At 30.7% G+C, this 16,129-nt stretch overlaps 3 protein-coding genes across 6 annotated transcripts; 1 reads left to right on the top strand and 2 right to left on the bottom strand.

Moving 5' to 3' along the window:
• Positions 1-2: 2 nt before the first annotated feature.
• LOC148239416 (cyclin-dependent kinase 2-like) lies at positions 3-5,363 on the bottom strand. The gene is made up of 6 exons (XM_088181311.1): positions 5,206-5,363; positions 4,945-5,140; positions 4,604-4,876; positions 1,010-1,213; positions 744-939; positions 3-624 (listed from the first exon to the last, which is right to left on the bottom strand). Exons 1-5 carry the CDS (start codon positions 5,319-5,321, stop codon positions 793-795), a joined length of 936 nt encoding a protein of 311 aa, XP_088037437.1. The 5' UTR covers positions 5,322-5,363; the 3' UTR covers positions 3-624; positions 744-792.
• A 1,937-nt stretch (positions 5,364-7,300) lies between these two features.
• On the top strand, positions 7,301-7,929 carry Chrac-14 (DNA polymerase epsilon subunit 3 Chrac-14). The gene is made up of 2 exons (XM_088187308.1): positions 7,301-7,437; positions 7,519-7,929. The coding sequence occupies exon 2, from the start codon at positions 7,526-7,528 to the stop codon at positions 7,895-7,897; it is 372 nt and encodes a 123-aa protein (XP_088043434.1). The 5' UTR covers positions 7,301-7,437; positions 7,519-7,525; the 3' UTR covers positions 7,898-7,929.
• On the bottom strand, positions 7,919-10,484 carry LOC148239414 (saccharopine dehydrogenase-like oxidoreductase). 4 transcript variants are annotated; one of them, XM_088187270.1, is made up of 7 exons: positions 10,394-10,484; positions 9,610-9,793; positions 9,367-9,554; positions 9,164-9,293; positions 8,502-9,088; positions 8,334-8,428; positions 7,919-8,258 (listed from the first exon to the last, which is right to left on the bottom strand). In XM_088187270.1, the coding sequence occupies exons 2-7, from the start codon at positions 9,779-9,781 to the stop codon at positions 8,165-8,167; spliced, it is 1,266 nt and encodes a 421-aa protein (XP_088043396.1). In that variant the 5' UTR covers positions 9,782-9,793; positions 10,394-10,484; the 3' UTR covers positions 7,919-8,164. The 4 variants fall into 4 exon arrangements, with proteins under 4 accessions (XP_088043396.1, XP_088043413.1, XP_088043405.1 ...); XM_088187287.1 differs by having other exon boundaries at positions 9,948-10,417; XM_088187279.1 differs by having other exon boundaries at positions 10,352-10,417.
• Positions 10,485-16,129: the final 5,645 nt, after the last annotated feature.

The following is a 16,129-nucleotide window of genomic DNA, read 5'->3' as shown; positions in this document are numbered from 1 at the left end:
GATAGTAATAAAAATATATTTACATGCTTACATAACATACATTATTATGTGCTCAAAATATATCGATTTATAATAATTAGTCACAAATCACAGTTATTATAAAATGAGATGAGCAATCATTTTTTAATACAATTAAATGCTTACTTTGTCTCAGATTTATCAATATAATAATACTTAACAATATTTTATATACTTTATTTTGTAAGCAAAAATATGTATATATATAAAAGTACATTTTTAGTAGAATTTACTTTACAGTCGATTTTACAAACAGCAAATCTGATCCAATCTAATTTCTAAAAAACACATTTGCTTGCTTTGCAATGATATAAAAAAGCGATTGTTTTTGAAAGCTAATGCAAAAAATAAATAAAGGCACAATTATATATTTAGTAATTTGTACTGAATATTTATATAATTACCATTTATATAATACAAGGTATGCCAATTAAAACTTTGAGATTTGTAAATGAAATTATTATTCATCAATAAAAAAATCTTGATTTTTATATAGTCATGGAACATATTCTTCAAATATGTTCACATTATTATTTTTCACTTTGGCGGTCAACGACAATCTTGATTTGTATTTTTCCAGCAGGATAGTCACTTAACACGTGTGATCTAAATGTTTTTCAAAAACATTTAGGATAAAATAAGATCATATAACACATAAGAGACAAAAAAAATATTTTAACATTTTATATAATTGATCAACATCCTTCAGTCTATATTGGTTTAACCTGTATATCTTAATCCTGTGCATCTTGCAATATTTTGCAGTAACAGATCTTAATTTTCAATTTTTTCACCAAAGATAGCATCTTCTGTATATTTTTCAGGAACAATCGGAGTTACTTTCACTACGTCTGCAAAGAATTTGTGATTCACAGCAAATTTAGCAGCAATTCTATTTGAAGGGGCGTAAACAGTCATTTTCTGTAAATAAAAAATAAAAAAAAACATTAAACACTATCACGATATATATATAACTTTAAAATAATAATACCAAAAATAAATCAGCAGCCAAATCCGTTAGCTCGGGTACTATTTTGCAAAGCGGCATACGATTCCACTTTGGAAACTTCGGCTTGAATTCCTCCAATTGAGAGATACCAGGCCAACACTTTTCGTCGGGCGTTCCAAAAGCTTGGAAAATTTTAAATAGCTGATTTATCTCACTATCGCCTCTGAAGAGTGTACGCTTCGAAAGCTACAAAACTAAACAATTAAACATCTGATTTTCGATGGTTAAATTTAAATTAGCCTTTGGTTACGGCGCCGATTTTATGGGTATTTGCGGAAAATATGGAAGCACTTTTGTTTTTTTTTATAGGAATTATCACAAAATCACTTTTGAGTAAATTTTAATGTTAAGTCCTTTTCTCTCCACCTTAAGAATGGCGATAAATTAAATGGTCAAATTTAAATCAACTTTAGGTTAGAATAAAAACCAAATTTTTGTCGGAATTTTATTAACACTAAGGTCTTAATTATATTATTCAGGGTCAGAATAAATGTCAAATGGTTAGAATAAAAATATAAGATCAGAATTAAAATTATGAACGGTCATAAATATATTATTCAGGGTCAGAAAAAATATCAAATGGTTAGAATAAAAACATAGGATGATCAGAATTAAAATAATGGTCATAATTATATTATTTAAGGTCAAACTATATATCAAATGATTAAAATAAAAATAGCATACGATGAGAATAAATATCAAATGGTTAGAATAAAAATATATGACGATCATGGGAATTAAAAAATATAACGTTTATAAATATAAATGGGAAATAAATTATTTATTTTAGAAATATCTAATAAAATATTTCGCTCACACTAGAATTGTTGGATAAGTTAGGTGCGTTGGTCAGAACATTGTACACCTCATGAATGACTCAACGAATCTATTTAATTGTATGTAGGACGCGAAGGTATTCAGAGCTACGAACGAAGCGGGAATAACGACAGAACAGCAGCGAAGAGCACGCTTGGGTTCATATGTCGAAATCTGACAATGTTGCGTGCTCAACCAAACAATTTAGCCCAAAATTACCTTGATAATTATTTATTTAGCTAATTGTTTATACACTAAGCAAATTTAATCTATACATAATGTAAAAAATAACATTATAATTTATTTCTTAATGTACGAATGCATTTCAATATTCCATTTAGGAAGTCTGCTATATTGTCCTAGGAATATTATTATACAAATTCACACAACTGTACAATATTCCCCTGGCCGCACTCGTTTACCTAACCATTCCAATCTATACCCTATTTGCGTTAACCCAGTCAGTTCGAGAGCTATCCATTTCATCATTATTCATAATTGAGAAAGAGATGGCAAGTTTGAGTTTACCCCCTTACTATTAGTTCTAAAGTACACAATACGGATATACGTTCGATATTCTTATCATATCATACTGCACATTTATTACCGCTCAAGTATAGGTCCTGCACAAGTGCGAGATTTTCCATTTTCAAAGATGGAATAAGGTATTATGAGCCATTATTTATATTGTTAAATTTTATTAGTACAGTGAAATCTCTTTGTAATGAATACTGAAATAACGAAATTCCCAGTATAACGACTGATGTAAATATTAATTACTGACTGAAGTTAAATATATTACTCATATTTTTGGGCAATTTTTCATAAAAAATGTTTCTTATTTTTTTGTGCAACATTAAAAATACTGACAACTTCTGAATAAAATAATTAAGAAGAATAGTATTTGGTCTGTGCTCATAATAATTTTAATGATTATCACAAATTATTTGTCATCTATCGTGCACAAATTTGCCAGCTATGCAAGTAACCGTTTTTAATGGGAGTTGTGGTACATTCAGTGTAAAACTTGTTGGTGTGGCAAATTAATTTATGGTTTTGTCATGCAAAAAAATACGGTAATATTTTACAATCTCTAAGTGTACAAAAAGACAGATTAATTCAAGGGAAAAATTAAAGTCGTAATGTTATTTAACATTCATTTCATAGATGGCAGCACAACAAGCTTGAGTTTTTGTGGGTAGATACTACAGAACCCGTCGCTTAACATCAGAGGTCAAAAAAGGTAGATTCTACCCGACCCGTGAATTACCATCAGGTAGAAATTACCTAACCGATATATTGTTAACACTTTCCCAACAGACCGGGTAGTATCTACTGGCTTCCTCCTCTGATGTTAAGCGACAGGATGGGTAGTGACTACCTTTTATGATTTCTGACTTTTAACGATGGGTCCAGTAGTATATACTTGCAAAAACTAAAGCGTTTCGTGCTGCAATCTATGAATGAATGTTTGTACTTTAAGAAAAAAATATTTCAATGCATACTTATTTATATTGCCCTGGCTGACTTCCCATGTGAGGGACAATCAAAGAGCTCTTTGTATAAATGAGAGATGATAATACAATTTGATCGTAAATTATTTTTAAAGCTGACAGCTATAAGCATAAAAATTTTAACACACGAAAGACCGAAATATAATTTATATATGATAATTCACATAGTTCATTTTACTCATATAATTAATTATTATCTCTATTTTTAAACTAGAGATTTAATAAAGTAGAATTAAGCAAATTTTATGATATTAATTATTATTTTATGCAACCCAGATTGAAAACCACTGATAAAATAATTTTAACATATGAACCAATACAATGCAGAACATTTGATAATTTTTTGTTTTTTAATTCCGTTTAATTCAAAAGTTATCATATCTTTTTGTTACAAATGTATTGCGCAAAGTTCTCGCGAAACAACCCATTTTCGCAGATCATGTGGGAAAAAAACGACCTGTCGGCCAAGTGTTAACATGCCCTGAAAGGCTGCAAGGATTAAATTTTGGTCCAAAGGTGTTTCTTGTTTATGAATGACATAATTGGAGCAATTGTTCATTTAAAATATTTTGTATATGATGATGATCTAAAAATATGCTAACCCACTAGATACGATTACAGATTCGTCACCTTTACAAGATGATATGTATTGATTGTTGAGATAGACTTTTGTTCAGCTTTGATAAATCTCATGTTGTGACATTTTCCTACGATGTTGATGGAATTCTTCTTAAAACAGAAAAATCTAGTCTTAGAATTTTGTTTAGTGAACTCTCATACAAGCAATATTTTAATCAAAAATGCTAGGGTTTGTGATGTGAAATATGAGGCATCTCAACAATGTAGTTTATGACATTACTTCTTTGCATAGAATATGGAAATTCAATACTATTAAATATGTCTTACTATTAGAACAGAAATAAAGAATTTTTCAAGATATTTGTTGTAGGATTATGGATATTTTACTTTTAAATATTCGGGAGCATTTGATATGATCATTCCACAATTATTAGAATCGAACGGTGGAAGATAAATTAAATACATTTCTTGTCAACATAATGCTTCCATTTGGTTAGCAGAGTTAATTATAATTAAAATATGTTCCATAATATATGTTTAAAGCTTATTTTAAGTTTTGAAAATGATGTTCAGTTTGATGATAAAAATGGTTTTTAAAGTATGAATCGCTCCTAAAAATTTGAAGAGAGATATTTGTGCACCGTAACCAAAGGGTTCAATACGTTACCATTTCGGCGAAAATACAAGCTAAACTCCACACGTCGACGGCTGTCGAGTATATTTTAGTGCCTAATAGTATCTCGGGGGCCCTGTACCACAGAGTTACGACTTCGTGCGTATATACTCCGATGGGAAGTTCGAAGACGCGAGCCAAACCAAAATCCGCGAGCTTAATATTGCCGGCGCTGTCCACCAATAAGTTTTCAGGCTTCAAATCTCGATGGAAGATACAGAGAGAATGGCAGAAAGCCAAACCAGTCAACAGTTGACTCATGTAACTCTAATAAATACAATAGGTAATGTAAATATACATTTAAATACTCATTGTACGAACATAACGATACATACTTTGACTAGTTCTCGGTTTAAACCGGTCTCGTTCACTTCCATCAACTTTTTCAGATCCATCGTCATGTATTCGAACACCAAGAACAGTTTGTTATTCGAATATTCCACGTCTAAGAGCTGCACTATAGCAGGGTGTTTCAGTTCCTTCAATAGAGCAATTTCTCTTATCGTCGTCGAGGGTATTCCTTCGGTTTCACTAAAAGTGCAGAGTAAGCATAATATTTCGGACGTTGAAAGGTAAAATGAAGATAACGAACTCACTGTTCAAGCTTGATTCTCTTGAGGGCGATGAGCTGACCCGTCACCTCGTTCCTCGCTCTGTAAACCACGCCATACGTGCCTTCGCCCACCTTGCGCCTACAGCCAAACCTGTCCATCACTAAACCGTCCGGCAAGTGTCTTTCCCGCTCTTACTGACTGCCGTTACTTCGGGATGTTATGCTCGTTACTTAGAATATTGTAGCGAGCGATAAATATTATCATTCCCAAATTATTATATTGTATGATATTCGCAGCACACCTTCTACCTTTTTTCAAACAATACCCTTGAGACCGGTTCCAAAAATAGCTTTATTGATTTTTTAGACATTCACAAATATATATATTAAATACACAACTAGTTGTATATCATATTTTTCAGATTCTCAGTGCCCTTGATAAATTTACTTTTTTCCATGGCGCCCTATGTTTAATTATAACAAATACGCTTTGAAAAATAGCAAATATTTTGTTCAATTATAGAAGTAGGTAAAAATTGTAACAGTAACGTCGATTTGTATTTCTTTTCGCCCATGTGTCTCACTTCTTACTTCTATAATCACCACCCATTTTACTAAAAAAAATAATACAAGAACGGGGTGCCGAATTCATTTTTAGAGAGTCTGCGGGTCGTAGCCAAAAAAACCCGCATCGAGTAAAAAATGTATTTTACTTTTATTAAAAAACAGCAGTGTGGGGCCTATGTATCTATTTATTCATTCCTTCAATATGTCCAAAGCTTATTATGCGGCACTCTGGTAACAATGACGTGACGGCAGTGGAGGGCAGAACATTCTTTTGATAACCCTCGACGGGAAGACATCGCCCGGTGCTGCATTGTCCAACGTTCACTAGCATATATTTTATATTCCAGTATGTACCAAAGCTATATTTAAATAAATAAAAATGCAACGGCCCAATCTGTGTGTAATTGCCACCCGTCGTAAAATTTTAAATCAAAGAAATTATATATTTTTACTAAAAACTTATTTTATCAATATCAAAGTGTAATATATTGAGATAATGTTGTCTTCCATGCTGATTTTAAACGTTTTTTTGTTAATCTCGATCTTTGTGAAGCCTTATTAGTATTTAAGAAAAAAAACAATTGTTCATATGGGTATGTACTAGCACGTACAAAATGGCAGAAGAAAACATAGGATCGAATATGTGCGTCTTAATTAGCTATATGTAGTGTTATCGAAGGTAAGAAATGGTTTATCGAAACAACACATTCAAGTTGTTCTTGCCCGATTTTGTAGGAGGGCTTCCGGTTCCAAGCCCCCCGCAAATTGACGATGGAGTTTTGGTGGAGCGCAAAGCCATCTCTGTCTAGGTATACGTATTTAACAAAGATACATTGAGTTTGAGCGGGCAAAATCGACCCTAGAATTTACTAAATTTTGATTTTACCGTGTTTTTTAGGAGAATGAAATATTGCAATATGAATTATAATTTCCCATTTTGTGATAAAAAGAATATTAACATCTGTTTTTCTCAAATTTTTACTTAGAGCGCGGGGTCCTACGCGAGTGAATTTGTATTTATAGAGCAGTCGGGAAGTATCATGTGTGCCTATGTGGCTTATGTATTTATTTACTATGACCAAATAAACTAGACGGCACTCTGGTAGCACTGACGTGACAACGGCGGATGGCAAGACACGTTTTGCCGGACCTCAACGAGAAGAGGACGACCAGCAAGGCCTTGTCCACCGATCGCTCTTCTCGTTAATATCTTGACATGTAACTAAACCATATAAACTTTAATAAATACTACTGAAGCGGTTAAATCTGTGTCTAATTGCCATTCATCCGCCAAACCTGTAACAATACATCCAATGTATTTACTCGTTATATTAAATAAATAATACGTGTTGTTTACGAGTCTTATTATAATGCAGTGTAAGTCGAGAGAGTTTTTTTTATTTTAGTGTGTGACTGTTGTTTTTGAAAAAATTCCACTTATTAAATATACTTATGCACTTTACCTTTATATTTCTTAATATAATAATTTAACTGAAATCTTAGTAAATGAATAAATTATTTCAATATGCACAACAAGAATAAAAATCAGGTTCATGGTCGGTTTTTGCGTTGTTATTATCTAAAAATGAGTTGACAGTTGCATCTTTCGCGCCGTTTTGTACCGCTCTTGATTATTACTTGATTTCGGCTGACATTAATTTTAATTGTGCTTACCTCAATAGTGCTATTAACATATACTTTAACATTTGTAAGTTAATAACACCGTTTATTATTGCAGTTTTGTACATAATTGAGGTTAATTATATGATGTTTTTATTGATACATTCAGAAGTAAAATGGCTGAGAAGTTAGAAGATTTAAATTTGCCCCTGTCGGTGGTGTCTAGGATTATCAAAGAAGCCTTGCCTCCCGGCGTTTTGGTGACAAAAGAAGCTAGGACTGGTCTCGCAAAGGTAGCGTCGGTATTCGTGCTATATGTTACTTCGGCTTCTACGAATGTCGCCAAGAAAGGAGGAAGAAGGACGCTCACGGGACAGGACGTCTTGGATGCGATGGAAGATATTGAATTTGAAAAGTTCGTCGAACCCCTCAAAGATGCTCTGGATGCTTATAAAACTAGTATAAAACTGAAGAAAGAACAGACTATGGCTAAAAAAAAGGATAGTGAGGGACCGATTGAAATTCAGGAATCAGCGGAGAGCGAATAGTGTACTTTTTTAAATAAAATATTTATTAATAATATTTTTTATTCTTTAATTAATACACATTACGAGTATTGTATGAAATTATAAAAAGCGTACATGAAATTATAAAAAATGTTTATAGGAAATTATTTAAAAAATATACTTAGTATTAAATATAAAAATGCTTTATATGGAAAAAACATTATAAAAAATATGTTTTTTTTTATATTAAGAATTCTTAAACATAAGTACGCATGTGCGTTAGTATACTATTATGATGATTTCTGTTTCTCATTCGATCACTTCGAATGTTAAGTCGTGAGCGTTCAATTTTTCAATGATACTGGTCTTTGAGAATGCAGCGGCAGGTGCAAGTACGCCTCCACTAATATTGAAAAAAAATCATTAGCATATATGTACATATGTTATGGTATGAAAATGTATAAATAGTATTTATTACGTTTTCGGCATCTTGTTTTCTTCTTTCAAAATTGTATAAGCGGCGTAAACGAGAGCGGTGCAAGTTGCTCCATAACCAGGATTAACGCCAGAAACCTGCAATAGAACATCGTAGACATTGTAAATCAAAACAATAGGAGGGAATCATTCTATTGATTAATATTTATACCTTCACTTTCATTGTCTTCGTGGTTGGTTTGCCATCTGTTTTCTCTTCGCTTTCATCCCAACCTTCGCCTTTGATCACAAAGTTAAATTTGGTGTTCTTCATTACTTCCTCGCGAGGTCCTTCATGCGATACGAGGCCTAATGTCACTATTTTAGGGTAGTCTAACAAGATTTTTCTTCCCAATTTGTACTGAGACATAAACCAATAGATTGCCATGGCTAATATCGTCATGATCGCTGCGAATAAAGATGGAAAACCCACGAAAGCGTTCATCTGTACTGGGCGTTTTTTATCTTGCTCGTAGAAGAATCGTTGCGAGCGATACACGCAAGGTTTGTCCGAGCCGAGGAAAGGCAAGTACCATTTACCATCGATATCGCTCTTGTGGATAGCCCACCTGGTCTTTAATTTGGGAAGGAACTGTGGCAACCTTTCGGGAAATAATTGTCTGCGAATCGGTCCCAAATCTTTATAATTTGCCATGCCGTATATTAAAGATTCCCAAGTTCCATAGTGAATGACACATTCGCCAAATTGTTTTTTGCCGGCTGTTGTATTTAGATACGATTCTGCAGTATTCACCCTGCCTGTGGAAAACGAAAAGAATGCGTTACGGTTAGTAGTGGTAATTTGTAGATGACTTGGATGATCATAACATATACCTTTAAATTTGCTTTCCAAGAACGAGACTCCTAAATCTGTCGGAATGCTGTCGAATCCGCAAGCGCTCACAATGTAAACGCCGGCCTTTTCTGCAGCCTCGTTATACAACAGCTGCATGTTTTCCATGAACTGAAAATTGAACACGTTTTGCAACACAGAAATTGCGAGCAGTTGAATCAATAAGAATCGTTGTTTATCTTACTGCAGGTTCTCCGCTGACGTCCACGTAATGCGTCTTGGTTTCGATGCAAGCCTTGACGACGGGTTCTCCGTAAAATCGATACGGACCGCAGCAACTTATGATTACATTCGCTTGCTTGGTCATTTCCGTCAGAGAAGATTCGTCACTAACATCGGCGATGATCAACTTGATCGATTTTAAATCGTCGCCTAAAAAATGATCATTAATAATTTATTAAAATAGATATTAACAAATTCGACTAACCAGTTTTAGTTTCGAGATCCTTGATGATCTTCTGCAACTTTGCTTGGGAACGTCCGGCGATTCCCCATGTTATATTTTTATCTTCCTTAGCGACGCGGTGAAGTTCTTCGACTGTATATTTACCGGTGAAGCCGGTGGCGCCGAAAACGACCAAATTTAATCTTTCAGTCATTATGTATTCAGTCTGAAAAAATATTTATAGTTATCTCGGGCTTAGTGATAAACATTATTTTAATCGTTTCCTAATCTGATATAAAACGTGTAGTAATACTGTTTTTACTAAAAATATAAAGAAGGGAGAGATGAAATTTTTCAATAAAATAAAAATATATACCTACATCATTTTTTTATACTATATGGACGAATGCAATGTATTTTTTTACATGAATGCTTATAAAACGCTCAGATTACGATAAGATTGACTTTTTCTTTCGATTGAAGTTCACGGTCATGGTCAATATCGGCGTTTTTAAGATTATAATTATCAAAGATGTGCATGGCGGCGCGTGCGACGTTGCAACATGCCGGTTCAGATTATTGTTGAATATGCATTCTGGAATTGTGACCTTTGACCAAAATAATATAATACAAATACTCGAAAATAAATTCTAGAAGTTGATGGATAAAAATATGCGTCATTCGCAATGAAATAATGTATAAATTAACCTTACTAAATATTAACTATTTCATCCCCTTTGTGATACGATATGGTTACAATTGATCTAATAATGCATTTTATTACACTTATATATTTGAGACGAGACCATAGAGAAACGCGACCTACCAGTACAAAGCACGAACGTCGACTGGCAGCAATACCGTACCAAGCGCCGTAACAATATAATTTGGACAGACGTTATATATCTGCTGTTCGCGGTCGATTTATCAATTTCATAATAATAAAATATTAATCATGAATTAACAATGAAATCGATATTTGCTTGAGAAAATATTTAAAAACAATGCCTAGCTATAAGCGTGTTATGTTCATAAAAATAGAAAATAATATTATGGTGAGACTTCTTCTTCGTCTATGTTTGAAATGTCAAAAATATTTTTATTAATCACTAATAATATATAATGATTTTTTAAATAGTAGTATAAAAGCTATGTTATATACTAATTAATTACCCGTTTAAACATCACAATTTTATTTTTATTTGATAATCTTAGGAGCGCAATTACGGCAAGCCTTTTATATCTGAGTATATACTATACCCAACCATTTAATGCTTGCTCTTCCTTGTTTACTTTTATTAAGTACTTAATTGCCCTGAGGAACTCCAGCAAAACAACAAAATTTTGAGCTTTTAGTTATGATCGCATTATGTGCGGTTTGTGGTAAACATTAATTGCTAAAAACAATGCCAAAATATAGTCGTGTTATGTAGATATAAATAAAAATATATTATAATGCTATTTATTATTTGGCATTGTTTCTAATGTTAATAATATACTATATATTAATAATAAAATATTGCTTGTGTTCTTTCTAGCCATGATTGTGGTACATTTTAGATTATATATGCAAATGACTAAATGCGCCATTTTGAAAAACTTGTAACGCTTAAAAATCGTTAAAAACTAATTCCACATTTTTAGTGGTTGCTTAATTTTATTCTGAAAACTCATTGAACCAGAGAGTGCATTGCACTTAGCGCGCAAAATGACGTGAGCTGAAAGAGTAAAATCGGTTCCGGTTCTGGATTAATCCTTAATTGGATTCAATTTCGAATACAATATAACGCACACGAAAACTTAAATCACTATCCGCGTTCTTATCAAATTTATACTTTGTATTATACCAAATATTATGTAAGTCAAAGTATATTGTTAATAAGATAACAATAAAAATGACGCTGCTGATGATTCATATCACGATTACGTGTTCAAAAAATTAATTCAGTAGTATATTATGAGATATCTGCATAGACTTTGCTTAACGTATGGTGTCTGTTTACTCTTAAAATAAAAATAGAACGGCATTCAGTTCATCGATTTTAATGTGGGTGGATTTCCAATTTGAAACATAAAATACACATTTAGTATACTCCCACATTTTTTATGCAGTTAGATACATGATATTTGTTGTATGAACAAAAACCACACCACAAGTTTCTTGTCACCGACAATTTTGTAAAGTATCGTTATCCGAAATCATAATCACAGTGACTGACATAAATTCAAGAATAGATTATTATGTTCATAGGTAGGTATTTTAAAATAACAGCGTTTATGCATGTTCAAAGATCAAAGACGAATTAACATCATCAGTGATAATAAACACGGTACTGTTAACATGTTCATGTGAACATGCTAACATTGTAAAAAGCAATAAGGTTATTTTTTGTATTACTACTATATTAATAACTCCATATTTTAAATGTATTATAAAAAAAAATTATATAAAAACATTATTTCATTCATAAAGTCAAATTGAACTTTGTATAAAGTTTTTTGCAAGAACTTGTATAAAATTGTTAATTGTCAATTCTAAAAGTGTATAAAAATAAAAGTACTATGTTTATAGCAAATTCAAGATTCCTTTTTTACGGATTCTTCTAAATGTTTATTAAAATAATATAAATTTGGAATTACTTTTCGTATATTATCTGAAATTTGATTACTTGCTAATAAATATTTTTCAGATTCTGAGAAATGTGTATTTGTCTTAGTTGACCTTAGTGTGGATGAAAATTATTCAGTCTAGCGATAACAATATAGATATTATTGACCATAAATTCTTATTATCTGGACATTCGTTCTTGCCAAATGATCGCGATTTTAGAGTTGTAGAAAAACCAATTTTCTGTACATTCCCGAGGAATATTGACAATTAATACAAACATGTAAACAAAATCCATTTTTACTACACGAAATGAAAAGTGAAGACTTTTATTCAACCAAAACTCTGGAGGAGGCAATTTTGAAAAGAACCTAAAATGTTGGTGGCGAAATTGTCAACTGGTTGAAAATCTATAAAATGTATTATAAAACATCAATCGAAAGTGATTCACAATTTAAAACTATTTATTTATCGCCTAAGACCAAAGATTTTTGACAAAATAACATAGGCATCTTTAAATGGAAGAACTAGGCCTATTACTAAAGAGAAATATAAAGATATGATGGATTTATTGTTTTATATACCACCCATACATCATGGGTACTTCAAAAATTTTCACCAACTTAATTAAAAAAATTTAGTAGTAATATTCTTTTAGGTATTTTACTATGTTGTATTTATGTTGTTGTGTGTTATGTACATAATTATTATATTTTTCATTTTTGTTGTTCTCTCTTTTATGTAAAATAATATTAAGTTTTATGTTTAATGCACCTATTAAAAAAAGTATGAATGTGTTGAAATAAAATAGAAAAGTAAAGAAATAAATTATTTTATTTTTTCTTATTACAATTGAATGATCGAAAACAGGAAATCAACATTTTCATAAAATCATTGCTTTTGAAAGTGAGGTAAGTCCATTAGGTCCTATTAAAAACATGTTTTTTGTTTAAATAACGCGGATATAATTATTGTATATGAAATTTTTATGAATAAAGATCGTAAACAATATAAAATAAGTCTATTATTGATTACTAATATTTTTAAATCAGTTCAAACGTAAACCATTATTAATCCAACAATAACATAATACGGACTTGCCCCACTTTCAAAATCAACGGCTCATATAATAAAATAAAAATTAATGATAAATTCAAGTACGTTATTTCCATACTTAAACTGTAATGCTACTTTTTGTAGATTATTATAAGTAAAATAATTATGTAAACATAATTATTATATATATTAAATAAAAATTTTTATGTAATACATTTAATAATCTCAATCTTTAACACATATTTCTGTGTTTCAGTTTTTTATACATATTATTATTGAAAAATTACATCTTGGTGTTTTATAAGATTGTGAAAAAATTCTGCCTCGACTCGTTTAAAAAATAAATTAGTATGATTTTTTTTGTCTTTTATTTCGAGTTGAGTTGCACAAAATATACAATATTGAAAAGCAAACTACATATTGTGGATATGTATTATATTTGGGTATATTATACTCATCGTATTAATTATAGTTAATAACAAGATACATTTGGCTGCACAGCAAAAAAATCGACAGCTTAGACTGAAACAATAAATATATAATTATCGTTTTATGCACATCCGGTGCTCGGCATACTACTTTTTTTATGGACTTTAATAGTGTCGTCTGTATCAATTTGGTGTATGCTCAGCTGGATGCGAGATTATATTTGAATTCTGATGTAATGATTTTTTTATGGTAACGTTCCAGCTTATTTATGATTAGGGAAAAAAGAGGAGACCAACTACTCCTTGACCAACCATGAGTGAGTTTTGGTGAAACAAAGTCTGTTTTACCTAATAATTTATTATTTGACTTAGACAACAATAATGCAATTTGTAGGTTTTTCTACCTGATTTTTTTTTTATAAATTTGCAAAGCTGTGGGTTATCATAAACGCAGCACATTTATTCGATATATGCGCCGTTCACAATAGTATCCATTTTAGTATTAATAACGTTAAATGATAGTCCATTGTCCTTATTGTTAATTTTAGCTAAGCCACTAAATTGCCCTTTTTTGCACGTATATAGAACAAAAAGCAATTAGTTTCTTGATTTACTTAACGAATATTGTACCAGTTAATTGCAACGTGATTATGGGTTGTCACTACAGTTTTGTATGTGCATATTTAGACCAATTTGACATAAATATGCATATATAAAATTTAAAATTATGCTATTGTGAACGACGAACGAAACAACGGGAGTCACTTACAATGTACTATTTCCTTATACAAAATATCGAAAATGGTGATTATTTATCTAATAATTAGTCAGTGACTTTTCTATAAACCGCTTGATCAGATATCTATATATATATTATTAGTAAGCTGGTTATTAAAAATTTAATTAGTTTTAATAATCTTAAGATACTCTTCTTTGTATATTTTAGAAAATTAACTTTCAATAGTTTGATACAACTATGTGAATCTTGATCATGACCCTCGCTGTCCGGTTCTGGTTGTCCTTGACTGCACTGTTTCAGTTCAAAAACCTTCATTGTATAACGAAAAGAACTATTTTAAAGCCGTATTCTAAAGAGAAGATATCAGTAATTATAACTGTTTTATTGTCATTGACATTAATGACATTTAGCATTATAAATTACTAACAGCTAATGTGTTGTCATAATTTTATATAAAATAAATTGGTAGATATTATGTATTATCAATCAACGCCTATGAGTAGTTTTTTTAATTATTGCATTTAATATAACAATTTTATAATAAAATGCAATCACAAATACAGGTGTTCATTCACCAAATGGATTAAATTTGATTCATACGATTAGCAATTTGAGCGTGACAAAATATAGCATGAAAATTTTGTAGAAATAAATTCTAATTATACCTAACAATCAATTTCAGTTTATTGTATGATAAAAATAACATTTCAATTGCTTTCTCTAAAACAATTTAGGTGAGTTTTTAGATAAGAAATAGCTACATTAGTATTTAACTACAAAGTTTATAACCGTTAAGAAGTAAATAATGAAAAATGCATATAAATTTTCCATATTAGGTTGAACAAATTTCTAAAACTTTAATGTGGACATGTTCAAAAATATTTTCATAGGTAATTTTTTTATTATTATTTAATATTTGGTGTATGTGTTGATTTACTTTCGCGTAGTGAGATATTTTAGGTTTTTCATTCGAATATACTATGGTGAAATGAAAAAATAACATTTGTCAAATCGCGCAGCGAGAAATTTTACAAAATTTCATCATAACCTTACATTTTATTTTAATCTTAGCAGCTCAGTGAAACATTCTATGACTGTTCTTATAAGTGATAATTTCAATCAAGATAATAATGCGCGTTAAAAAATACTTAAACCATACATACTATGTCAAGAGATCGCAATCAGTAGATAGCATATACCAAAATAATTTATTTGTTATACACTTTTTAATTATTTAAAAAATATGCATATTTGAAAATATTGAATGTTTTGATTGATCAATCATTTTTTGTAAGATGTATTTTTATTGTTGTGTGCTGCTTTCTAAAAAGTATAAAATGCAATAGATGTAATTTATTACAGAATAATTGTAATATGTGTGGAACTGAAAATGACTATTATTTTTTTATTTATTAAATGTGTACTGATTTATAAAAATGTACCTATTAGAGTTTTGACGATCATATCGATTGTATATAATTGTATTGACTTAAGAGGTAAATTATAGATTAAATTATATACTTATGAATATTGATTGTGATTTCTGAATCGTGTATAATGAGAAGAGCTCCAGTTTTTTGTTGTATACCTTATATCTGCCGGTTGACATTTGAGCAAAGAATAGATTATATTATGTTATCTGTGTTTTAGACAGCTTTCGTTATTGTTCAAAATGCACGGAAATTGAATGTCTACATGTAGTGGAGTTTTTATACTGACTATATATTATTA

This window comes from Plectrocnemia conspersa, unplaced genomic scaffold (genome assembly GCF_051122295.1).
Source record: "Plectrocnemia conspersa isolate PC_06_02 unplaced genomic scaffold, ASM5112229v1 ptg000001l, whole genome shotgun sequence".
In the NCBI taxonomy this organism is placed as follows: domain Eukaryota; kingdom Metazoa; phylum Arthropoda; class Insecta; order Trichoptera; family Polycentropodidae; genus Plectrocnemia; species Plectrocnemia conspersa.
The sequence above is the reverse complement of the archived record's forward strand: the minus strand, read 5'-3'. Positions and strand labels throughout refer to the sequence as shown.